Below are 27,401 nucleotides of genomic sequence, written 5' to 3'. Positions count from 1 at the left end.
GTGACTCTAAATTGTCCGTAGGTGTGAATGTGAGTGTGAATGGTTGTCTGTCTCTATGTGTCAGCCCTGTGATAGTCTGGTGACCTGTCCAGGGTGAACCCTGCCTCTCACCCAGTGTCAGCTGGGATAGGCTCCAGCCCCTGTGAGGGAGGAGAGGATAAGCAGTTATGGAAATTAATGTATGTATATATACATACATTTATATATATACACACATATATGCTTCAAATAAATGTATTAACAGTGTAAAAAAAAAAGTACAAAAATACAGTAAAATGTAAATTAACACATTTGGTATAATTTCTGTTTTCAGCAACATAATCTGTGGCAGTACTTCAGTTTTTAGGTATTTTTAACATCATATAAAATCATTTTCATGATACTGTTATAATATAAAATCATTTTTCTCAATAAATATTAAAACATAATTACAACTGTATTTTTTAAAGCTGTTTTATTGTGAAAATCTGGCAGCGGAAGTGTGTCGCAGTGTATTGTGGGTAGCTTGGAGAGGGAGTGTTTCCTGCTTCTTCTCGGTCCTGTCCCAGTAGAACCAGTACAGAACCAGTGTTCCCACTGAGCCCAGTCCGCCCAGCAGACAGAGACAGAGTCCGGGCAGGAGGCCGGAAGTTCCCCCGGGACAGACGGAAGGACAGACGGAAGATGGCGAAGACCTACGACTATCTGTTCAAGCTGCTGCTGATCGGTGACAGCGGCGTCGGTAAGACCTGCCTGCTGTTCCGGTTCAGCGAGGACGCCTTCAACACCACCTTCATCTCCACCATCGGTGAGTCTTCATTCAGCGCCCGGTAACATCCGGTAACACCCGGTAACATCCGGTACACTGCCGGATAACAGCCCCCGGTAACGGCCAGAGAATAGTTGGTTTTCTGTCAGCTGTTAACGGGACAGAGTGATGTTAGCTGCGGAGCTAACGGAGCTCACCGGGAAAGTGAAAGTGTTCGTCGGAGGAGGAGGAGGAGAGGAGAGGAGGAGAGGAGATGGAGGAGGAGAGGAGAGGAGAGGAGGAGGAGAGGAGGAGGAGGAGGAGAGGAGAGGAGAGGAGAGGAGAGGAGGAGGAGAGGAGGAGGAGGAGGAGAGGAGAGGAGAGGAGAGGAGGAGGAGAGGAGGAGGAGGAGAGGAGAGGAGATGGTACAGAAGTTAGCTTCACCTCAGAGCCATCTCACCTTTGACCCCAGCGCTCAGATACAGTCAGGACTCAAATGTGAACACTGTCAGTAACATGTTCTCCGTCAGTGGTGGAAAGTAACTGAGTACATTTACTTAGTTACATGTTGCAGGTACTTTACCTGAGTATTTCCATTTAATGCAGATTCATAGCAAAGACTCTTAAACTACGCAGAACATGTGAGACAAACTACAGAAGGGACGAACTATAGAAGGGACAAACGACAGATGGGACAAACTACAGATGGGACAAATTACAGATGGGACAAACTACAGAAGGGACAAACTACAGATGGGACAAATTACAGATGGGACAAACTATAGAAGGGACAAACTACAGATGGGACAAATTACAGATGGGACAAACTATAGAAGGGACAAACTACAGATGGGACAAACTACAGATGGGACAAACTATTGAAGGGACAAACGACAGACGGGACAAACTACAGATGGGACAAACAACAGAAGGGACAAACAACAGAAGGGACAAACTATAGAAGGGACAAACTACAGATGGGACAAACTACAGATGGGACAAACGACAGACGGGACAAACTATAGAAGGGACAAACGACAGATGGGACAAACTATAGAAGGGACAAACGACAGACAGGACAAACGACAGATGGGACAAACTACAGATGGGACAAACGACAGATGGGACAAACTACAGACGGGACAAACGACAGACGGGACAAACTATAGAAGGGACAAACGACAGATGGGACAAACTACAGACGGGACAAACTATAGAAGGGACAAACGACAGATGGGACAAACTACAGACGGGACAAACTATAGAAGGGACAAACGACAGATGGGACAAACTACAGACGGGACAAACGACAGACGGGACAAACTATAGAAGGGACAAACGACAGATGGGACAAACTACAGACGGGACAAACGACAGACGGGACAAACTATAGAAGGGACAAACGACAGATGGGACAAACTATAGAAGGGACAAACGACAGACAGGACAAACGACAGATGGGACAAACTACAGATGGGACAAACGACAGACGGGACAAACTATAGAAGGGACAAACGGCAAACGGGACAAATTACAGATGGGACAAACTATAGAAGGGACAAACGACAGATGGGACAAACTACAGACGGGACAAACGACAGACGGGACAAACTATAGAAGGGACAAATGACAGATGGGACAAACTATAGAAGGGACAAACGACAGACAGGACAAACGACAGATGGGACAAACTACAGACGGGACAAACTATAGAAGGGACAAACGGCAAACGGTACAAACGACAGACGGGACAAACTATAGAAGGGACAAACGACAGATGGGACAAACTACAGACGGGACAAACGACAGACGGGACAAACTATAGAAGGGACAAACGACAGACGGGACAAACTATAGAAGGGACAAACGACAGACAGGACAAACGACAGATGGGACAAACGACAGACGGGACACAACGTCCTACAAACTTGATTTGATAAATTAACAGGTTAAATAACATTTATGATGTTTTTATAAATTTATTTCATGTTGTTAAAAAGGTTTTATATCTGTTGACGAGTGCGTTATGACTTGTTTCAGACTCAGGACTAGAGACTAGAGACTTGTAGAACAAGGAGTTGGTCTGTCCTGTGGGGAGCTCTGTGTGACGGTAAATATACGCCTGAACAGGAAGTGAGAGTTAGGTCTATCGACAGTGTTTCCGGTCTGATCCAGTCAACACCTTGTGGCAAATTAAAAAGTGACATCATCAGCCTGTGCTGACGGCGTCACGGCACTAAATCCAACTCCTATAGAGTCTGCCAGTGATGATGTTTTTCTGTAGTCCAACCCTGAAATTAGCGTGGCTCTGGTTCCCTCGTCAAACAGCTGATGGGATTTTTACCATGAAGTGACGGCTTTGCTCATCAGTGTCTGATGAAAGAAGTCACTGCCAAAGCGCCGGTGTTTGACAACTTTGGAGTGAGACTGGGTTGTTGCCGTTGCCACGCCACACCCAGGCTGTAAAGGCGTGTTCGGTGTGATGACGTTCTGTAGTCTCATTTAGACACTTGTCAGAGACACATGAACATGCTAACATTGCTAACTCATGTCTGGGTTTTAGGACTTGTTCCTGACAGACTGTACTGCGTTAAGGCCCAAACATACTCGGGCGGAACGTACGCGCAACGGACTCTGCGGAGGTCTGCGCGGACTCAAAGCGGACGTCCGCAAGCCCTGTGCGCGCAAAGCTCAGATTTTACGACCGCTCGGACTCCGCTCCGCGCACCACTAACTGCTCAGCATGTATTTTTCACATCGCAGGGACTTTTCACGGACATTTTTACAGGAAACTGCAACGCGGAAGTGCGCTCGACTATGGAAGCCCAAATGACTGTGGACATTCCTTGCGGAGTCCGCTCCGCATACGTTCCGCCCGAGTATGTTTGGGCCTTTAGACCTGCACCTGTACAGCTCCTCTCTAGTCCTCACACCTGCATTTTACTCTACATGTCACATTCACACACACTGTCACACACACGTTCACACACACGTTCACGCACACGTTCACACACGTTCACACACACATCTTCACACACATGTTCACACACTGATGACCAGCCATCAGGAGCACTCAGTATCTTCGACATGCACGGTGGAGGAGCTGGGGATCGAACGACCCACTGTGCCTCTGAGCCACAGCTGCCCAATGATACAACAACACGATTAACATGATGTTACGATTATAGATGGAATAACAGATCTACTGGTGTGTGACGGGCTGTGAGTCGAGCACGCCATCATGAAGGAGATGATGTTTGGGTGGAGGTGTGAGGAGGGCGCAGCGGAGCGGAGCACGCTGTGTTTGTTTAGAAGGAGGTTGGTGTGTTTTTTTAGGTGACAACAGGACACATGTCAGAGGTCATCTGTCCTGAACAATAAAACTGCACTAACATGGCAACAGTTTGGATTTGATGCTGGTTAAAGAGGCGTCTGGCCCGTCTGCAGGCGACGCGGGCGCCGTTTAGAGCAGAGCTTTGGCCAGATGGCCTGTTTGTGTTCATAGCCTCCGTGTGAGTCGCTCCGAAGGAGGAACAGCTGAGATATGACATCACAACGAGGAGTGGGATGTGAAGGTAACGGCCTGTCGTACAGCGCTCCACGCTCACGTGTTACTGTGTTTTTATTAAGTGTGCATGTGAGATAGAAGAGACAACTGTCTGTCTATATGTCTGTCTGTCTGTCTGTCTATATGTCTGTGTGTGTGTGTGTGTGTGTGTGTGTGTGTGTGTGTGTGTGTGTGTTTCCGGTGCGTCAGAACGAGCTGAGCTCAGTGTGCGTCGCTCATCTGTCTTCCTGGTGGAAACAGGAAGTGGGAACTGTCTTTTTTTTTGTCTACACCGTGGTGCTGGTTCTGTGTGTGTGTGTGTGTGTGTGTGTGTGTGTGTTGTTCAGACTCAGATACACAATGAAACTGAAGTGACAGCTGAAGTGGAAACACTTAGATTTTCAGCTGACATTATATTTTCTCATGTTTTATTAACAGTTTGAGCTCCAAATCAAACTGAAGTCATTTAAACTACAGACGTCAGTTTGGTTCAACACACATTATAACTGGTGACTGACTGGTTAAACTAAACTAACAGGTTCATTTTGAAGAAAACAAAATGACGTGTTGTGTTGTGAAATAGAGGAGGCTCAGGGCTGAACATGAACACAGGAAGTCAGCTGTGCAGAGCGCAGTGACTCATGCAGATGTCTGATTGGTTGTGTGTAAAATAAATATGATGTGTAACGTCAGCTGAATATAAAGTTGGGTCTGTATCACTGAAGCTGTGTGAGTGTGTGTGAGCACCAACAGGACTGATGAGACAAATGTGACATGATGATGATGATGATGATGTGTCCTCCGGTCTCTCCCTGTTCAGCTGCTGTATGAATGTTGAATGAGCTCCCACAATCCTCTGCTGCTGTGCCAGACAGAGGATGCACTGTCACCACGCTGCCAGGGGTCAGCTGACCTCCGACTGTGTGTGTGTGTGTGTGTGTGTGTGTGTGTGTGTGTGTGTGTGTGTGTGTGTGAATGAAGAGTTTATCAGTGATGTGAAACCAGATCTCCCGGATGGAGTTACAGACACATTCAATTAAATTCAGTTTTATTTATAAAGCCCAATATCACAAATCACAATTTGCCTCACAGGGCTTTACAGCATACGACATCCCTCTGTCCTTATGACCCTCACAGCTGATCAGGAAAAACTCCCCAAAAAACCTTTAACGGGGAAAAAACGGTAGAAACCTCAGGAAGAGCAACTGAGGAGGGATCCCTCTTCCAGGACGGACAGACGTGCAATAGATGTCGTACAGAACAGATCAGCATGATAAATTAACAGTAATCCACATGACACAATGAGACAGAGAGAGAGAGAGAGAGAGAGAGAGAGAGAGAGATGCAGGTAATGACAGTAGCTTACAACAATTATTGAAAGTAATAATATTATAGTTATAGTTCTGGCTACTGTGGTACAATATGTTGAAAGTATGTATTAATATCTGGCAGTATACATGTGTGACAATAGTCATATGTGTATTGTTGGGAAGAGGAGGAGCTAAATGTGATCATTGGCAATAATTCATAAATATTAATATTAATTATGGATTATTAAAATATTTGATTAATTAATTAATAATTAATTAATTATTACATAAGCATAATAATCGAATTAGCTTACAGCGGGGCACCACCGGGAAAACCGGACCAATGATCAGACGTAAATTCAGTCTCAAGAGTGTTCACTTAGGAAGCTAATTCTAGGGAGATATCAGCAACTATAAGATGAACAGGAAGGAGTGGAGCTCAGGCACTGACTTTGTCAACCAGCTTCATCACAGTATACAATGAAAAACCAAAGCAACCTCTCTTTGCAGTATGACAGGGTTTATTCACACTGATGACATTAATTTACAACCAACATCAACATTGCTCTATAAACCCTATCAACTATAAAACATTACCGAATCAACCAGCAAGCATCAAGAAGGGTGTGTGTGTGTGTGGGTGTGTATGAGGGTGTGGGAGAAAGTGGGTGAGTGAGTGAGAATGTGTGTGTGTGTGTGTGTGTATGTGTATGTATGTCTGAGCGAGTGGGTGTGTGAGAGAGAGAGAAGTGTGAGCGTAGCAAGATGGCGGCTGTGGCGCTGCAAGCTACGTCACGCAATGGCGGCTCGCCAAGAAAGCACGCGACTCAAAAAGGAGGGGAGCCGGTAGAGAGGGAAGTTCGAATTGCTCGGCTCCAAGTGTAGTTTAGTGGAAGAGAGGAAGAGAGAAAGGGAAGCACTCAGCAGTGTGGTCACGCAGGCGGTATTGAGATGCAGTAACCCGTCTGTGTTACGCAGAGACGCGCTCGGCTCAGCTGGTGAGCGGCGTGAATCTGGACATTGAACCAACACAGCCTAAGTACTGATCAATCCCGCGTGCGGGGCGACACAATAGCGGTCCGACGAGGTCGGATCACTGCGTATTACAAGCAGACACAAACGGGCAGGAGAATAACAGACAGCAGCAACACAGGCAATATTTTTACAATATCAATGCAGCAAAAATCGGACGCGGCGGTCCGTATCAACAAGCCCTTACAAAACTTAAAAAGAAACACACACTAACTACTATCTGCCCAGAGCTAAAGCCTCTTACTGTTGCAGAAGGTGGAGTGATGTGTCGGTCGTTCCTCGCGCGTCCTTTGTTACGGCAGAGGTGAAGTGGTTAGCAGCTCACAGCGGCTAACGGGTCCTCGGCGAGGGGGCAAGTCTCTGACGAGGCGAGTTAATTCCGGCTCGTAGCGGGGAATCACTCGGGGAAAGAAGGGGGTCCTTGTCCTTCTTCTTGAAGCAGGCAGTCCTTGTTATCTACCAAACTTCGCATCCACGGGCATCCGGGTGAGAGGGTCAATCCATGGTCTCGTACCGGGCTACTCTGTGTTCCTCGGCGCACAGAGTGAGGGAGAGGAGAGGAGATCAGCTCGACCAGCGAGGGAAATAGAGGCCTAAAACGCGTCTAACTGTGCACAGTAATAACTCTTTCTAAAGTGTTCGCCACGTGGGACGAGTTGCTAAGCTTTAGGAACAGTTGTGGGTACTTCTATCAGCTATGAGGATCACAGCCAGAAGCGTTTCCCTCAGGTACGCTTTGTGATGATATACCCCGGCGTGACGTCATTGGTGCGGGGTTGGCCGTGGCGGATTTCACCCAATGGGAGCTGTGTATTTCAAGGGACCTCTGCTGGTTAGCTGGGGTGCTGTGTTGGGGGTTGAATCGGCTGATTCACACAGAGAAAGGGGGTTGACTGATTCCTTTGTTCTTTTGGGCGCCAACATGTGGTCTCAGGCTTTGATTGTTACATGTAGGCCCAAAAGTTTATGGATAAAGTGTAGGCCTTTGTTATAAATCCTTGTACGGCACAACAGTATAATAACAGTAGAAGTATGACTAATGACTAATGATGGCAGCAGCAGCAGCAGGAGGCATCTGGCAGGACCACGGCAGCAGCACAACCACACACGTCACGCTGTCCAGGCACCGCTGTGATATGAGTTAATCTGAGAGACAGTGGAGCACAAAGGCTCCGGAGAAGAAGCCGAGTTAGTGACATCCAGAATGGCCGAGTTAGCAAGATGCAGTAATAGAATACGAGAGAGAGAGAGAGAGAGAGAGAGAGAGAGAGAGAGAGAGAGAGAGAGAGAAGGTGCCTGGTGTATTATAGGGGGGTCCTCCGGCAGACTAGGCCTAAGTCAGCCTAACTAGGGGCTGGTACAGGGCAAGCCTGAGCCAGCCCTAACTATAAGCTTTTATAAGCTTTTATAAGCACATTTGGCTCTGTCAACACAATAACACAGTAATATACAGTAATCATAAACAAATATTCAGTAATATAAAATAATATAGAAAAACAAACAATAATAAACAATAATAATTAATAATAGACAGTATTAGCAAAGCTCTTGAGATCATAGACCTGTGCACAGGGGGAGGCTCTACATGTATCTCACCTCCCATCACCTCTGTCGGCACTGTTAGCATTGTTAGCACTGTTAGCTGTTAGCCAGGGTTCCTACGCAAGTACGGAAAGTATGGAAATAAATTTGATCAATTTCCAGGTATTAAAAAGTATGGAAAATGAAAAATAAATTATGGAAAAATATTTATGTTTCCAGACTCTTACCACTGTTCTAAAATACTGTTTTCTAAAATAGAAAATTAGGTATTTCCAAAAATAATTTAATCAATCCGGATCGTGTTTTATGCCGGGCCAGGCACAGTTTGTGTGAGAGCAAACGTCTCAGAAAACATAGCGCCCCTTTTACCTGATTGACAAGTGGTATGTCCAGTCCGCTGCATTCTCCTCTGCTATCTGTATCGCGCACGGCAGAGTTCTGCCACACACACAGGTGAGCACGCTAGAGCGGCTCGGGCTGTATTTTCCTGACCAAACCTGACCCCGAGCGCGGTGCAGTTTGTCAGCTGACAAAGTTATTGAAATGGACAGTGTGTAAATAACCATCAACAAACGCACAGACAAACACGCTGCTCGCACAGCAGCGCAGCACGGCACTCATGCAGAGCTTGTGTTGCGTTTAGGTGTTGTCACGTAAATAACAACTTCCAACACTTGAATAGGTCATAGCACAAAACAGCAGCATGTCAGGTGACTTTTTACTTTATTATATTCAATAAAATTGTATGTTCCTAAATCTTGAGACACCTCATATGTAAGCTAGACAGACATTTCACCTGCTCATTACTGTGCACACATGTACTGTATGCACTTAGTCCTAAAGAGCCCTTCTGGTGCCAGTAGATACACAGAAACATCCCAGCAGGCTGTGCTTTGCAAACATACAAAAAAGTTTCACGCATGTGAAAATTATTTTTCATGCGTGTGCTTCACCTCCGCTGCTACAACTCCATCCTAGGGGAAACACTGCTGTGTGCGTTTTGTGCAACAGGTGGATGTGGTAGTCTACTGGTATTTTAGAGAGAGAGCTAAGTAGCGTTGAAGTAGAGAACTGGAGAGAGGGGTGAAAAATAAACAGAGGTGGGCATGGCTCAAGTAGGGCGCAAAATTATAGACGGAGAACGATTGACAAAGATTGCCACTGCCACTGAGTTTTTATTTGCATGCCATTATGGTACGTGGCTACAATCGCCTATTAAGAATATTAAATATGATGTGAAATATGATACACTGATATATTTACTCAGATGTCACATATTCTCTGAAAAAAAACCGCCAAGAAGTCTGGAAATTAGGGTATGGAAAAGTATGGAATTTTGAAATTCCAAATGTGTAGGAACCCTGATTCGCAGACAGTCCTGCCTCCAGTCCTCCTTTAAATCTGGACTTTAAATAGACAGAGCTCAGCAGCACTGTGGTCACCTGTCAGTCACCCTGTTTATCTGTTGTCATGATTACATCACTGTCATCAACATGTCAGCAGTGTCGCTGCTGTAGCTGCAGAAGGTGGAGAAAGATCAACGGAGAAACCAGCGGAGCTAACGTCCAATCACAGAGACGTGTCTGATTAGTCGTAGCCAATGACAGCACAGTAGGTGTTTTTGCCAGAGTGCTCTGAACTCCTCGAGTTGAAAAAACTTAAGCTCAGAGCAGAGAAGTGCCCCATGTCATCTATGCCTTTTCCCCATTATCCAATGGGATGATTTGAGGGGCGGGGCTTCTGTGGTGGCCATGACAACAACTTTACAGTTGGTAAACAATGGAGGAGAAACTGATGGTAGTGGTTGCTGGATACCCAGAGCTATACGGCCTGATGATAGACAGCAGATTGTAGTGCTGCACAATTAATCTAATCGCAGTCGCGATGTCAGGCTATGCGATGACATAACCGCATAAAAGGCTGTGATTTGTGATTTAATGTAAATAAATGTTAATGTGTGTGCCTGTGAATGTGACTGCCTCTCCTATAGTGTGTGGAGTTTATTGACATCACGCCCACAAGCTATCCTGGCATGTGCAGCAGTGACCAACACAGACGCTTAAGAGGAGCATGAGCTCGACCATGAACAGGCAGAGTTGGTGGCGAAAAAACGTCTGTTACATGGCGATACTTTGGATTCAGGTACGGCGACGTTGAACAGAAAGACGTGCTGTGTAAGTTTAAAAGTTAAAGTCGCCACGTCCCGCGGCAACACGACCAATCTATATCAGCACTTGAGACAGCACAGAGAGAAGCAGGAAGAGTGCATGTGAGAGAAAGACGAGCCGTGTAACGTTAAAGACAAAGAGACAACTGAAAGACACCAGAGCCTCATAAAACAACATCCAAGCACAGTTACGCAAACATTTGTCAGTGTCACAGGGAAATCATGGACTCCATAACAAATGAAAAATTGAGCAATTTTGCTCTGTTTCGGCCCACTTGACATGTTGCTGTGTTGTGCTATGGCGCTGGAATTTGTCATTTACGTGACAACGCCTGAACGCAACACAGGCTCGCTCCGCTGTGTGAGCAGTGTCGTGCTGCGCTGCTGTGTGAGCAGCGTGTTTGACTGTGCTCAGTCTGTTGATGGTCACTGACACACTGTCCATAACAATAACTCTGTCAGGTCAGTGCTCCCTGATATAATGTAGGGAAACACTGAATCAAACAACAAGACTCATGATACCATTTATTTATTACATTTTATTGGAATTATATTGTAATCGCAATCGCACATTTTTATCAAATCGTGCAGCACTAGCAGGTTGTCAAACTGCCCCTGAGTCATCCTACAATCTGCCTGTAAACGTCCATGATGGAGGAGAAGCTCCTGGACCAACTGGTGGTACTCCCCATGATCCAGCCTCTTTTTTAGGGTCTCATGTACCCACACAGATCTCTGTTTATCTGCTGACAGCCTACTGTCCGACTGTTTGTTTTATGTGATGGATTATATGTCTGGCGCTGTGATGTCACTTTTTCTGACATGGACAGTCAGTCAGCTGAGAAAAATCTGTCAGAACAGTCAACAATAAAATGAGCTGCAGGAGGGACGAGAAGGGAAGAGGAGAGGAGGAAGGAGATGAGGAGGGAAGAGGAGGAGGTCATTGACCTGCTCTGCTGCACGTTTCCGTAACAACCAGCAGCAACTGAGTTTCACTTCCTGATAACAGTGTAAGAGGAGAAAAAATAAATGAGGGAGAAGTTCATAGGAAATGAGAGAGTGAAAGATTTTCTCTCTGCTGGGAACATGAGTTCAGTTTTTACACTTTAGGCCTTTTTTAACGATTGTTTGATAAATGAGATTAACTTATGATTAAAGTTAGAATAAGGAGAGCAGACGTCAGTTATGAGTAAATTTAATTACAGTTTGCTCTTTGCACTGTGTTAAACAGGATAACTCTGCCAGTCTCTGTCGTCTGTCGCTGTAACAGACCTCATTATTAATTAAAGTTAATCATGTAGCAGAGTTAGAGCTAAAGTTGATCACTTTTATGTTGTATTTACTGAGACTGACCCTCCGTCCACACGGTGATATACATGAGCCAGTCTGTGTCCCTCTTCCTCTGATTGCTTCTGATGGCATTACATTTTATGTTTTTATTCATGTAACCAGGAAGTCCCACTGACATTGAACATCTCTTGTACAACAGAGACCTGGCCGAGGCAGCAGCCAATCAGAACACATTTGAAATGCAACAAATACAACATATAACACAAAAGTCCACAATAAAACAACACTGATTCAAACCTCAGGAAAAACAAGCTCATGTCTCTGTCACATGTTCCGTATGATGACCTCACATTCATCCATGTGTTTCTCACTTTAAATCTTTTTGAAGATTACTCCATGTCCAAGGTGCAGAGTAGGAAAATGCAGTTTCTCCTGGATCTGTCAAAACCCTGGGTGAATAGAGTCACGAGCGCCGCACTGAAAACAACCAATCAGAATCGAGCAGCCTTTAACACAAGTGTTCAACGAGGCAGCGCTGATCACATATTATAAGGTTCTGTGTCGTCTTGTTTCAGCCCTGGCTCGTCTCCTGTCCCTCTGCAGAGACACTTTCAGACAGTTTTCTTTATTAGAGTTATTAACTGCAGTTTGAAATAACGGCTGAGCTGCTGTTAATGATGGTATTTATTTCTTTACTCACACTGACATCATCTCTTCAGACCTCTGTTGACTCTCAGCATGCAGACGGCTGCCTCAGTCACTTTTAGTTTAACATGGGGATACATGATAATATCAGCACGTCATCAGTATCGGCCGATATCAGCTTTAAAATGAACGATCAGAATCAGCACTGTGTCTTTTTCTTATTCAGCACAATGAGTGAATATCACAGACTCTGAACAGTGTTTCATGTCTCCATCTGCTGGTGGGCCGTCACCATCACAGTCTGCAAGTATGATATGACGTTAGTTCACCACAGAAGAGACTTCATCTGACATCAGGTTGGAAATAGTGGATATATCAGTGTCGGTATTGGTCAAATAATTTGTTACATATCGACACATCAGATATCTGAAAAAAAGAAAAAAGTGAGAGCTACTGTGGTGGTTTCACCTTCATCTCTGCAGCTCTGTGTCTCTGCAGCTCTGTGTCTCTGCAGCAGCTCTGTGTCTCTGCAGCAGCTCTGTGTCTCTGCAGCTCTGTGTCTCTGCAGCAGCTCTGTGTCTCTGCAGCAGCTCTGTGTCTCTGCAGCTTTGTGTCTCTGCAGCAGCTCTGTGTCTCTGCAGCTCTGTGTCTCTGCAGCAGCTCTGTGTCTCTGCAGCAGCTCTGTGTCTCTGCAGCAGGTCTGTGTCTCTGCAGCTCTGTGTCTCTGCAGCAGCTCTGTGTCTCTGCAGCAGCTCTGTGTCTCTGCAGCTTTGTGTCTCTGCAGCAGCTCTGTGTCTCTGCAGCAGCTCTGTGTCTCTGCAGCTCTGTGTCTCTGCAGCAGCTTTGTGTCTCTGCAGCTCTGTGTCTCTGCAGCAGCTCTGTGTCTCTGCAGCAGCTCTGTGTCTCTGCAGCAGCTTTGTGTCTCTGCAGCAGCTCTGTGTCTCTGTAGCAGCTCTGTGTCTCTGCAGCTTTGTGTCTCTGCAGCAGCTCTGTGTCTCTGCAGCTCTGTGTCTCTGCAACAGCTCTGTGTCTCTGCAGCAGCTCTGTGTCTCTGCAGCAGCTCTGTGTCTCTGCAGCTCTGTGTCTCTGCAGCTCTGTGTCTCTGCAACAGCTCTGTGTCTCTGCAGCAGCTCTGTGTCTCTGCAGCAGCTCTGTGTCTCTGCAGCTCTGTGTCTCTGCAGCAGCTCTGTGTCTCTGCAGCAGCTCTGTGTCTCTGCAGCTTTGTGTCTCTGCAGCAGCTCTGTGTCTCTGCAGCTCTGTGTCTCTGCAGCAGCTCTGTGTCTCTGCAGCAGCTCTGTGTCTCTGCAGCTCTGTGTCTCTGCAGCAGCTCTGTGTCTCTGCAGCAGCTCTGTGTCTCTGCAGCAGCTCTGTGTCAGGGTGTATGTTCACTATTTTCTTTAAAGTTTTAAACTATTAATTAACTGAGAAAATACTTGTCTTCTTTGGTTGGTTTCAGTTGTTACATGTTTAGTTTTTAGTGTTTCTTCTTGTAATCAGACTACTTGTTGTTGACGTCTTTTGTCATTGGTTGAACGTGTTGCTGGAGGACCAGTGTCAGAAATTAGCAAGGGCCACGGGCCATTTGGCCCGCACTTTATCCAAGAATGCCCCCAAAAGCCATGTTCCAGGGGCCAAAATTGCCCCCAAGTTTTTGAAACAACTATATGTATTTATATTTTTAACAGTATTACAATCTGACATTAAAGTATAATTTTATTTTCATTAAATAAATTTACTGTCACGTCTACAACTCATTTTCCAGACATAATCAACGAGATTGCACTGATTACGTGAGAGTAATCTGACAGAGAAGGGGAGGGGGCTTTGCTGTACCATGAGTATAAACTAACCATTTCTTGGGTGATCTGTGTCGACACAATGACAAATTAATGAACAATTAAGGTAGAATGAATGTTAAATTTTAAATTAACTTACTTCCAGGATGGCATCTAAGGAATTTATAGTAATTTGGCCTTTTTAACAGTAAAAGTAACTGTAATGTGGTGAAACATTAGTACTGCTATCCGTAGATTAATGGTTAAATCATCACATTTGGTTGAATTATAGGAAATCTGAGTGATATTTTGCAACCATAACTTTATGTAACCCATAATTTGATTCATTTATCGTGGTTTCTGCTGAAGAGTGAAGGCACTATCTTAGTTGGTTTTGCTTTTCATGTGCTTATTGTTAGAACATAATTACAATTTTTTGATGGCCCCCAAAATATTTTGTTAATTTCATACCCTGTGGAGGACACTGTGGAAGGTTGATCTGTTCAGGGAATCAAACCAACATCCAGCTGGGCGAGTTGAGGACAATGGACCAGAGACGGTCAGTGTGACGAGTGGGGAACATGGACAGAGCTTCAGACTTCAGCAGCTGGTTCTGGGATTTGAACCAGCATCACAAGCAGCTCCTCCATGTTTCCTCCTCTGAGCCCGCCTCAGGAAACGCAGGAGGAAACAGAGCTGTCAGACATTCAGACTTCCTGTCAGCAGCTTCTTGGAAACAGAGTTATACTTCTCAGAGGCAGGAAGGAACGTTTGCTCCCATTTGTTTGTTAAAAATATCTGACTTCCTGTCAGAGACACGCCCGGCCAGCTGACAGCTTAAACACACAGGGCTGAGAAACAAACGCACCTCAGGTGGGTGGAGTCAACTGTGTCAAGATTTATTTCACTGTGAGAGGAAGAAACCTGAAGTGTCCCTCAGCAGGACGATGTCCCTCAGCAGGACAGAGTTCTGTCCACAGCCACAGACATGATGTCATAACTGAAGACCACATGTAGGAAATCAAACTCATCAGGCTCCAGGAGGCCGTTTGTATTTTTACGAGTCAGAAACTTCAAACTGATGCTGACGAGCTGTGTTGGGACACCCAGCATGCTTTGCTGCACAGCCTCAGGTGATAGCTGTGATGTGTGTGAAGAAGCTGTCTCTGAGCCGGTTGGTCCTGGTTCTGATGGACCTGTGGCGCCTGCCTGAGTGTCTCTGATGACTTATGTGATGGTTTACATGTCATCCTGGACACTGACAGCATCTGTAAGAAGGCAAACCAACAGCTGTTCTTTTGAAGGACGCTGAAGAGTTTTGATTAAGATCGGACGATGATGAAAATATTCTGTTCTGCTCTTATTGAGTCCGTTCTTTCTTCTAACGCCGTCTGTTGGTTTGTTAATCTGAAGCTTAAAAACACAAACAAGTTGTGCTGTAACATCACTGGTGTTACTTTGATATCCCACAGCATCAGTGTGAAGAGAGGGTCGCCTCTACAACTCCGTCAGTTGTCTCAGACCTAAGCATCCACTCCAATGTTGAGGTTCAGATGCTTCATCAGGGTCAGCCTCTCTCAGCGCTGTATATATGTCTCTAGTTTGTGTCTTATTGTTATCTTGGACTGTTAATATTTGTGAATAATGTTTTTTTTTTCCTCAACATGTTAGCTTAGCGTCGCATGCTAACATGTTGAGGCTACAGTGTTTGTGCTGATGGTGTGTGTCGTTAGTCCTGAAGGTGGCGCTGCAGCCTGACATCAGTCTGTTTCTCTGACTTGTTTCAGGAATTGACTTTAAAATCAGGACGATCGAACTGGACGGGAAGAAAATCAAACTTCAGATCTGGTGAGTTCGATCGATCAAACACTGATCAGTGATTCTGTCAATCAGGATCAATACATCGGATCAATAATCTGTGCTGTCACAAGTTAATAACATGTTGGTGCTTTGTGTCCCTGCAGGGACACCGCTGGTCAGGAGAGGTTCAGGACCATCACCACAGCCTATTACAGAGGAGCCATGGTAAGACACGCCCCCTCCTCCTGACCTTACTGCTGCTGGACACATGAAAACAACAACAACAACAACAACAACAATAATGATAATAACAATAATTAGAACTGTATTTGTACAGCACAGTTCATACAGGAAGTGCAAATCAAAGTGCTTCACATATTAAAATGAGTAAATTTAGATGAAAGAGAAAAGATTCAAATACACATTCACATACTTAGAAAATACAAATTAGGTTTGATACCAGTTACATAAATAAATCTACATAAATACAAATCTAAAAAGAGGTTTTGACAAAATACATGAAATATAAACTTAAATAAAACACAGTTTGATAAAGAAGATGATTTAAATCAGGAGGTGCTCATTGAGTCTGTGCATTGAAAGTATGAATGTTTGGCTATCTATGAATAATTAAAAAAATATTTATAGAGAATTTAAGAGACGAACAGCAGAGAGAATGAAAGATTTTAATCAGTGGTTAGTTTTACAGGCAGGTGAAACATAACGATAAGGAGCCTGTGTGTGTGTGTGTGTGTGTCACTTCCTGTGGTGATGTCACAGCATACATCACTTCCTCTGCACTCACTTCCTGTCTCTTGTTTTCCAGGGCATCATGCTGGTGTATGACATCACCAACGAGAAGTCTTTTGATAACATCAGGAACTGGATACGCAACATTGAGGAGGTAAGCCCCGCCTCCTTTCATGACATGCATTTTCACGTCACAGAGAGGTCATGTGACAGAGGCCAGGTCACAGAGAGATCATGTGACAGTAATGACGTCTAATGTTTGTTTTCAGCATGCGTCTTCAGACGTGGAGAGAATGATTCTGGGAAACAAATGTGACATGAACGACAAAAGACAAGTGTCCAAGGAGAGAGGAGAGAAGGTCTGTACATGTCCTTTTATCATAGATATTATCAACAAACTTTATTTGTATAACAAGAGAAACAGGACATTAAACTTTATTAATGGAACACTTTTCTTAACTTTATTGACAAAGTGATTTAAATTGACACAAACCAAAACATGATTAGAATCCCTGCCTATGGTTGTGTGACTCCGCCCACCAGTCCACCCTGTGGTTGTATGACTCCGCCCACCAGTCCACCCTGTGGTTGTATGACTCCGCCCACCAGTCCAGTGTCTCTGACAGTCTCCATCCATGTCAGTGAAAACATGGATGCTTCACACACAGAAGATCTATACAATCAGCACAGTTTCAAGATTAGAGTCACCAATTCAGTATCTGACCAAATGTCTCCCCTTCTGTTCCTGAGATATGACGTTAAAACATGATGATGTCACAGTCAAGCTGACCTTTGACCTTTTGACCTTCATTATTTTATCCTGTTAGACATTTGTGTCAAGTTCGGTCAGAATTAGTGAATGAATTCTTCAGTTATGGACAAACATGTTTTGTGAGGTCACACTGACCTTTGACCTTTTGACCTTCATGAGTTTATCCTATTAGACATTGGTGTGAAATTTTGTTAGAAAGTCATAGTATGCTATGTTGAAAAAATTCAGAGTATAGTATTTCGAAAAAAGTCACACCTGTTATCATTAATCATACTTCTACTGTTATTGTACCCATATGATTATTGTCACATATGTATACTAGGGATGTAACGATATGGAAAATTTGATATCTCTATTATAGTGACCAAATTATCACGGTAAACGATGATATTGCGATATTTTTTTAAGCGCTGTAAAATGTCCAAAAAATAGATACATTGAAATAACTTTACTAAATCTTGTAACTTCCTTATCATACTAAAATGTTAACAGCCAAAATCTTATAATAAAATGAAACTTTCACATTGCACTTGCAAACTTGCACATTCTGGTGCATTTTAACAGTTAGCAAAATATGTAAACAGTTTATATATTATTTATTTATTAGCACGAGAGGAAAAATATATATAAAACAAAACAATGCAAGAGTAGAACAAAAAACATACAGTATATAGAATAGATATCACAAATGTGTAGGAGAAACAAAAAATAACCCTAAGGGCAGTGGTCATCATTACACAGAATAATTCACACATTAGAAGTGTGCATGTGAGTCAGAGGAGTCAGCGCCTGTATGAGAAAAGGAGTGCATGCTCTCGGTCAGAGGTTAACACGGCAGCGTTTTATGTTGTTTCCTTGAGCTGATGTCGAGAAAGCATAACTGGCCGTCTGTATCGATTCTAGCTCGCCATACAATAACCATAATCATAGTGATTCAATCATAGTTGATCTCAATTAGCGTTACGTTACGTTGGTTTATATTCTGTCGGCTCCGCTCAGTGTTTTCAGCTGCGTTTCGTTTTGAAACACTTAATGTTAGCAACATAGCTGCTAATACGGCTATTAGCTAGTCAGCTAGTATTAGCTCCTAAGTGTCTTAAACAAAAACGTAAAACCTAGTCGCTGTTTAGGAGGACAGATACGGCTCAAATGTCCCGTATACGTCGAGAGTTACACATTATGACAATCTCAGTAAACCGAAGTCCCTCACACAATAACTGACATTTGCATAGCATAACTTGCATTGGCTGTAAAGCTGTGGATGATGGTCACGGAGATGAGCCAGCAGATTTGTAGTGTTGCTACCCTTCGCAGCAACTTTCTTTCTGCATGTTCTGCACACAGGATAGTTGTCCTCCACCAGCTGACCCTCGGCATTCGTCAGAAACCCAAAGTACCACAAGACCTCAGACTCTGTGCGTTCAGTTGGGGGGGGAATGCCCTGCGTGCCGCCGCTATCACCACCTTCCACCATGTTTTCATTCTTTGTGTTTACACATGCTACGCATTCACGCAGCGCCTGCAACACGAGACTTGAATGAGGCTGTTATTACATGTCCTGATGATCCACCGCGATAATGCAATTAATTTAAACATAAACGGTAATTCTTACCGTGTCAAAATTAACCAAAATTTACCGTAATATCGGTAATCGTTACATCCCTAATGTATACTATCAGATATTAATATATACTTTCAACATATTGTACCACAACAGCCAGAATTATAATTGTAATATTATTATTTTCATTTATGTTGTTGTAAGATACTGTCATTACCGTCTGTCCTGCATCTCTCTCTCTGTCTCTCTGTCTCTCTCTCTCTCTCTCTGTCTCTCTCTCTCTCTCTCTCTGTCTCATTGTGTCATGTGGATTACTGTTAATTTATCATGCTGATCTGTTCTGTACGACATCTATTGCACGTCTGTCCGTCCTGGAAGAGGGATCCCTCCTCAGTTGCTCTTCCTGAGGTTTCTACTGTTTTTTCCCCGTTAAAGGGTTTTTTGGGGAGTTTTTCCTGATCAGCTGTGAGGGTCATAAGGACAGAGGGATGTCGTATGCTGTAAAGCCCTGTGAGGCAAACTGTGATTTGTCATATTGGGCTTTATAAATAAAATTGAATTGAACTGAAAAAAATCATAGTATAGTTATGTGGAAAAAATTCATGTTATAACATTTCGAAAAAAAATCATCGTATAATGTTTCGAAAAAAAAGTTAGTATAGTTTCACTAAAAAAGTCAGTATGGTATGGCGAAAAAATTCATACTACAGTATGTCGAAAAAGTCAGAATATCGCATGTCGAGAAAAGTCATAGTATAGTATGTCGAAAACATTCATAGTGTAGTATGTTGAAAAAATTCAGTGTAGTATGTCGAAAAAATTTATAGTATAGTATGTCGAAAACATTCATAATGTAGTATGTCGAAAAAATTCATAGTGTAGTATGTCCAAAAAAGTCATAGTATAGTATGTCAAAAAAATTAATAGTATAACATTTCGAAAAAAGTCATAGTATATATGGTATGTCGGAAAAAGTCACAGTGTAGTATGTTGGAAAGAGTCACACTATAGTATGTTGAAAAAAGTCACAGTGTAGTATGTCCAAAAAGGTCATAGTGTCGTATGTTGAAAAAAGTCATAGTATAGTATGTGGAAAAGTCGTAATACTATAGCATGTCGAAAAAAGTCATAGTATAGCTCTTCCTGAGGTTTCTACTGTTTTTTCCCCGTTAAAGGTTTTTTTTGGGGAGTTTTTCCTGATCAGCTGTGAGGGTCATAAGGACAGAGGGATGTCGTATGCTGTAAAGCCCTGTGAGGCAAATTGTGATTTGTGATATTGGGCTTTATAAATAAAATTGATTGATTGATTGATTGAAAAAATTCGTAGTATAGTATGTCGAGAAAATTCATGGTATAGTATGTCAAAACAAGTCATAGTATAGTATGTTGAAAAAAAATCATACTTTAGTATGTCGAAAAAAGTCATAGTATAGTATGTCGAAAAAAGTCATAGTATAATATGTCTAAAAAAGTCATAGTATAGTATGTCAAAAAAAGTTATAGTATAACATGTTGGAAAAAAAAAAATCATGTTATAGTATGTCGAGGTCATATTGTAGTATGTCCAAAAAAAAAAGCCATGGCATAGTATGTCGGAAAAAGTCACAGTACTCTATGTCAAAAAAAGTTATAGTATAACATGTCAAGAAAGTCATAGTATAGTATGTTACAAAACAAAAAAACATCATATTAGCGTTTGTTGTAAAAACATCATGAAAGGGTCATAGTATAGTACATCTGTATCATACATCGTCTTCTTCTGTGGTGGATACAAATGTTGACCTGTCTCTTGTTATTCAGCTGGCAATTGATTACGGGATCAAGTTTCTGGAAACTAGCGCCAAGTCGAGCATCAACGTGGAGGAGGTGAGTGATGACATCTGCATCATGTAAACAGAATAAAGACATTCAGATGTTAACATGATGGTCCTCTGCTCCACAGGCCTTTTTCACCCTTGGCAGAGACATCATGACCAGACTCAACAGGAAGATGGTAGGTTATTTTTTGGGGGGGGGATGGGGGGGTTATTCCGCTCAAAGAAGACGAGCAGCAGCTGTTAGCAGTTAGCGACTATCTCAAAGAAGACGAGCAGCAGCTGTTAGCAGTTAGCGGCTAACTCAGAAAAGAAGAACAGCAGCTGCTAGCAGTTAGCAGCTAGCTCAAACACAGGTCCAGGAACAGGGACACTAAATGATTGATGTTGTTTATAAAGAGCTGCTGACATGTATGTTATATTTTACACTAGGGGCTGGCGCTGTTGTGTTGCATGTCATGCCTCATTTGATACTGTGATGTCATCATGCTGTCTGACATCACACACTGGAGTCACATGATGCCACCTTCGTTTGGTTCTGAGTCAAAATGATAAGGAGGCGTAAAGACGGGACCCTCACAGACCTCACAGATATTTAGGGCTCGTAAATGTTGCTTAATTTAATTTTGAATTTAGTTTAGTTTTTTTGAGAACTTAATGTCAACACTGGTAGCAAAGTTTACCAAAGTCAAATTCCTTGTATGTGGTCAATAAAAATAAGATAAGATAAGATAAATCTTTATTGTCATTGTACAGCCATACTTGTGTACCACAGCACAACGAAACTGGGATACTGTCCACTTTGGTGCAAAAGAAGGCATGAAGAAATAAAATATATGAAGAGTAGAACAACATATACAAAATATACACTTCAGTGTGATGTAAAGTCGGGGGGGGGGGGCAGTAAAGCTGAGTCTGATTCTGTGGCGCCGCCTCTGTGTGAAAAGGGTCAGGAAGAGCGAATGAGTGATGAGGGCGAGGACAGACACAAAAACAGGAAGTGACTTTTCAAAGTAAGATATAATTTAAATATAAAAATAATTGAGACATTATAAACTCACAGGTGTCCTCAGGTGTCCCTGACCACTGGTCATGTATGTTCAGGTTACTGTCTCAGAGGAGGACAGGAGGGACATCCGTCAGTCGTCTGCTGCTTGAAGCTGATTGGTCGACGATGTTGTGACCTTTGAACTGTTTGTGTTTCCTTCAGAACGACAGCAACCCATCAGGAGGAGGCGGACCCGTCAAGATCACAGAGTCACGCTCCAAAAAGAGCTTCTTCAGGTGCTCCCTGCTGTAGCTGCTCCTCCTGCTCGTCCTGCTCCTGCTCCTCGTCCTGCAGGAGGACACACCTGTGGAGACATGAGGAGCGTCTTCATCAGAACCTTCTGGAACGTTTCTGCTTTTCTCTCAGCTCACAGCTCCTCCTTCTTCTTCTTCTTCTTCTGTTCTAAACTCCGCGTCACTGCAGCAGGTGAGGACGACACCGCAGCCACCACGATGATGATGATGATGAAGAGGAGCAGCTGGCGTGAGGCTGTGAGACGTCTCACTCTGTTTCATGTTTTATCGTCATTTAAATTCTGCAGCAGAAAAAAAAAACGAACTCAGAGTTGAACCAAAGAAGTGGCGTTTGAAGCTGCAGCTCATCGACACATCAACGCATCCGTGTGTTTGTGTCATACATGTGTCATTATTATGAGTGACATCACAAGACACATTTAATGAGACACACAGGAGCTGATCAATCAACCAATAATGAGAATCTAAAGTTACATCAGTTTCATGTTAACGACTCGTTTCTGTTCATTAACGTGATTTAATTCATGCGTCACAGTGTCAGCTCAGATTATTGAACAAAAACACAACTAATAATTTCATCTTTTAAATTCACTTTAAATGTGTCAATATTCAATAATCAGTAATTAAACTGATCTGATTCTGAGCAGAGAATTCATCACATCATAAATTAATATCAGACAAACATGTAAACATCCTGTTTGTATATAAACATCCTGTTAAAGGGATCAAACACATCTGATCATGTTAATAATCATGTTCATTGATTGTCTCTTCAGAGACTCCGCCCCCTTCACGCCTGTACTAACACACATCAATGATCTGATCACAGGTGGACGGCTGAGACATACTTACAGCCCCACCCACAGTTATGACATCACACTTCTGTTAGCGTGCTAGCTCGTCATGTTAGCATCGTGTTGTACAGCTGGTGACATCAGCAGAGTCCAACACGAGGACAAAATGAGGGACGGTCACACAACATTTTGTCCAACTGGACATGAAATAAAATGAAATGTGGAAGTTATCAAGCGGCAGCCGGCGTCACCAAAACAACCGCCACATCCTGCACCGATGACGTCGTCCTTTTCGGGGACGCGTCATGACGGATTAGTGGTTAAATCACAAAGTGTCCAATGTGTCCTTCGTCTCAGATCACAGTGCGTCTTGGTGGTCGTTGACGCTCGTATTCAGCCCCGTCCACGTGTGATCGGATCACCTGATGTGTGTTGGTACCAGGTCTGACCTGTCGTGTCCTTTAATCCTTCGTCCTGATGCTGTGACATCGGCTTGTTCATGATGTCATGATGTGAAACTGTGACATCATCATGAGCGCCACTCGGCTCTGATATTAATGATGTCATGAGTTTATGTTTACGGTGCAGCAGAGGATCAGGATTAAAGCAGCTGACAGGAAGTCTGACACACCTCAAACTGCGACTGACCTTCAGACGAGTCGAAGTTTCTTCCTGAGAGACAAAAAGAAGAGTTTTGTTACTGCGACATGTTTCTGATGTTTCACTGAACACACAGGAAGTGAATACGTGTTGTAACCAACGCTGTGGCTCAAACGTCAACACTCCGTTCTTCATTTCATTCATTTCTCCTCATCAGACTCTGACGCTTCTCGTCGCTCCACATCTGATCCGTCACATGTTCACTTCTCTCACGACTAAAATCTGCCCCCTTGTGACAACGTTTAAACTGAACACGACCGCTGACCCTAAGAAGAGGCGTGATGCGTTCACTGTCTGCTGCTCGGCCGTGAGGCGTTCAGTGATGTGTTCGCTGTCTGCTGCTCGGCCGTGAGGCGTTCAGCGATGTGTTCGCTGTCTGCAGCTCGGCCGTGAGGCGTTCAGCGATGTGTTCGCTGTCTGCAGCTCGGCCGTGAGGCGTTCAGCGATGTGTTCGCTGTCTGCAGCTCGGCCGTGAGGCGTTCAGTGTCTGCTGTGTTTCTGTGCTTTAACTGAAATAACTGCTGCTTTTCTATATTTTTATATTTGCTCTCGTTTGTTGACATGAAACCACTCGAGGAAAAAAAACTAACAGAATTTTATTTTTTAACATTTTTTATTCAGCTTTTTGTTGAAATTCTTATTTTTGTATGAATCTGAAAAGTTTCAGGTCTTGAAGAGTTTTATTCAGTTTATGACTTTAATCTTTCCTGCAGCGCGTCACCTCAACATTCACTCATTCATCAGAATTATTACACTCATTGTATTAATCATTCATCACTTCATTACATCTGGATTTAAATGATTTATTAACTCAAAGAAAAATCAATTAATAATTCTGCTTCCTCTGAATTTAAATATAAATATTAATTGTTGAGGAACAAACAAAGAACGAGGACGAAATAAAGAATAAAAAGTTTGAATTCTTCTGAACGAAGGAATCAGAATTATTGATTATTTTAATCACTGTGTTTTTGTTTGTTTTTGAGTTTGTGTTTGAAATATTTACATTTTTTACAGTGTTGTTTGTTTGTTGTTCAGATGTTGAAGGAAAAAAGTTTTTGTCCAAACTGAAATATCTGACGTGTTAAAACTGTTTCCTGTTTACAGACTCAGTATTATTATTATTAATATAATTATTATCACTGTTTTTATCTCCTGTGGATTTTTTCAGCTGCACTTTATGTTCTGTGTTTTTGCTTCTTCTGATAAAAAGGTGCTTTAACTTGTCGACGTGTGTCCCCCGATCAATACTGAACCAATACTGAACTAATCAGCACTGACGGCTCAGAGGTGATGTTCGTGTCTTTTTAATTTCAGGTTCATTTATTAATAATTCTCTGAGGATGTTTCCTTTATTCTTCCTCTGATTAATCAATAAGTCGATCAATCAATCAGCTGTTTGTGTTCATGTTTCATAAATTCATTAAAAATCTGAATTCATCAACTCATTTAAAGTGATGAAGGAACAATCAACTAAGCAATCAATCGGTGAGTCAAATAAAACAATGAATGACGTCACTTAAATAAACAAACAGGAAGTCAAATAAAAAATTAAAAAGTTTGGTTTTATCAGAAACACACACACACACACACACACACACACACATATATAAATATAAATATATATTTTGGGGAACACAAACAGCTGCCAGTGTTTATAGGTGAACAGCTGATCAATAGCTGATAATGATCAGTTGACTGGTTGTAGTCTTAATCAATAACTGATAATTCTGAAACTGTTTGAATTGTGTTAAAAATGTTTTTATTTTTCAGCACTTTGCTCTGGCGCCTCTATGCAAACACCCACCTGTGTTATTGATCTCTGTTTACCTGTTATTGATTTATTAGTTTATGTGTTATTGATGGTATTATTATCGATACTGTGGTGTCTGATGAGAGATGATCAGATGTATTGATGATTGAACGGAACAGTTGGAGGATCAGAATCTTTTTTTCAAACCAACTCATAAAAACTTTTCTTTAATAAACATTTTTATATTTGTGAGTTTGTTTGTTGACGAGCGACAGAAGTGATGAAGATTCATTTGTCTTCATCAGACTGACGATTATTAAATGTAATAAAACAGATGAAGGCTCCGATCACAGGAACCGGATGTTTATTCTGCCGTGAGGAAATTTTATACGAAATGAAATTATATTTCCTCCATGATGACACAGAAAATATAAAGTCTGTAAAAACTATAGAAAGTAAGTAAAGTTTATAGATGTACGGTAAATATAAAGTCAATATATAAAGTCAATATATAAAGTCAATATATAAAGTCTAGTTAAAGTCAATATATAAAGTCTCTGACAGCATGTGTTTATGAGACTGTATGAATATTAATATCGAGCAGTGACGAGTTGGTTTGATAAAAACTTTTCTGTGGGTTTCATCTGTTTGACGATAGAAGAAGCTCTTAATGTGAAATCATGTCTGTGACATCACTGTGGTGACCCTTGACCTTTGACCTCTTTAAATCTTCAGTTTTCACATTTGTCTTCCATTTCCTGCTCTGTGATGTCATCACAAAGTCAGCTGATTGTACAATAAACAACTTTTTTCTACCTGCTGTCTGATTTTATTTGGACTGAAAACATTTCAATCACCAGACTGTAAAACAACATCAATCACTGATTATTGATTATCAGAAAACTAATCAATAAACAGTTTATAGTAAAAGTCTTTTTGGACGTCCTCTGATTTTCTGTCTCAGTAAACTGAAGCAGTTTGGACAAAAAGACGTCGTGTTGGACTGAAGACTGAAATCCTTGTTTTGATGTTCTGCAGCTGATCAGAGGAAATAACTGATAATGAATCAATAATGAATAATAAATCAATAACGAATCAATGATGGATCAATGACGAATCAATAAATCAACAATGAATCAATAATGAATAAATAACGAATCAATAATGAATCAATGATGAATCAATGATGAATCAGTCAGGTCTGTCCTCACCGTGGACACAGTCAGGTCTGTCCTCACCGTGGACACAGTCAGGTCTGTCCAGTGACGAGCTTCAGCTTTGCTCTGCTGACAGAGTTCTGAAGCCTGAATGACCCAAGGACTGAGACAGTGACTGAGGGGAGGTGGTCCCTCCTCCTCCTCCTCCTCCTCCTCCTCCTCCTCCTCCTCCTCCTCCTCCTCCTCCTCCACAGAGACCTCAGAGACATGTGTCAGTTTTGAACAAACTGTGTTTATTACTCAGGTAAGAAAAGTGACACTTTATTTACACACATGTACAGTTAGTCCACCTGATCCTGGACCAGCTCAGAGACACAGACCTGATCCTGGACCAGCTCAGAGACACAGACCTGATCCTGGACCAGCTCAGAGACACAGACCTGATCCTGGATCAGTAACAAACAGCAGCTACCAACATAAACTCTACTGAACCTGAACATAAATAAAACTGAGCTCAGATCAGAAACTACAGACGACAGGTCGACTCTCCCGGTGTCTCACTGCAGCAGCAACACACACCTGGAGACAGAGAGACAGACAGAGAGACAGAGAGAGAGACAGAGAGAGAGACAGAGAGACAGACACAGAGAGAGAGAGGCAGAGGGACAGAGAGGTGGTTTTAATGACATCATGTGTGATGTAAACAACATAAACAGCTGTGTGGACGATGACATCATGAACACAGATATAAATAACTGTAACAAACATGATGTCACAGTCTGTGACTCCTGTCATCTTATTGTGAAACATTTGTTGTGTATTTTATTGTGAAACAGTTTCCTGTCACTGTGGAGATGATGTTCCTCCTCAGTGTCGGCTCTGTGCTTGTTCATGATGTTCAACAGATGAAGTCATTGATCAGTTAACTGAAGAGCTGATCAATCAATGATCAATAATCAGTGTGAATGTTTCACACCAATGATCCATTCATGTGTTCACATCA

General features: G+C 42.6%; 1 protein-coding gene and 1 long non-coding RNA gene across 2 annotated transcripts in view; one reads left to right on the top strand and one right to left on the bottom strand.

The window, feature by feature from the left end:
• The first annotated feature begins 491 nt into the window (after nucleotides 1–491).
• Nucleotides 492–26,056, top strand: LOC125882533 (ras-related protein Rab-8B). Its single transcript, XM_049566265.1, has 8 exons — nucleotides 492–787; nucleotides 15,823–15,883; nucleotides 16,000–16,060; nucleotides 16,662–16,739; nucleotides 16,855–16,944; nucleotides 20,719–20,784; nucleotides 20,861–20,911; nucleotides 21,943–26,056. The coding sequence occupies exons 1-8, from the start codon at nucleotides 664–666 to the stop codon at nucleotides 22,030–22,032; spliced, it is 621 nt and encodes a 206-aa protein (XP_049422222.1). The 5' UTR covers nucleotides 492–663; the 3' UTR covers nucleotides 22,033–26,056.
• A 614-nt stretch (nucleotides 26,057–26,670) lies between these two features.
• Nucleotides 26,671–27,401, bottom strand: part of LOC125882538 (uncharacterized) — a 5,067-nt gene continuing 4,336 nt past the window's right edge. The window contains exon 3 of the long non-coding RNA XR_007448345.1: nucleotides 26,671–26,977. This is a non-coding gene — a long non-coding RNA (uncharacterized LOC125882538). The remainder of the gene's footprint in view (nucleotides 26,978–27,401) is intronic.

This window comes from Epinephelus fuscoguttatus, linkage group LG2, assembly GCF_011397635.1.
Source record: "Epinephelus fuscoguttatus linkage group LG2, E.fuscoguttatus.final_Chr_v1".
In the NCBI taxonomy this organism is placed as follows: Eukaryota; Metazoa; Chordata; class Actinopteri; order Perciformes; family Serranidae; genus Epinephelus; species Epinephelus fuscoguttatus.
The sequence above is the reverse complement of the archived record's forward strand: the minus strand, read 5'-3'. Positions and strand labels throughout refer to the sequence as shown.

What these genes read in the sequence shown, in the direction of transcription:
- LOC125882533 (XM_049566265.1), top strand. Translation starts at nt 664, where the DNA reads ATGGCGAAGACCTACGACTATCTGTTCAAGCTGCTGCTGATCGGTGAC. An exon ending in GGATACGCAACATTGAGGAG is followed by an intron (nt 16,740 to 16,854) that starts GTAAGCCCCGCC and finishes GTTTGTTTTCAG; the next exon opens with CATGCGTCTTCAGACGTGGA. An exon ending in CGAGCATCAACGTGGAGGAG is followed by an intron (nt 20,785 to 20,860) that starts GTGAGTGATGAC and finishes TCTGCTCCACAG; the next exon opens with GCCTTTTTCACCCTTGGCAG.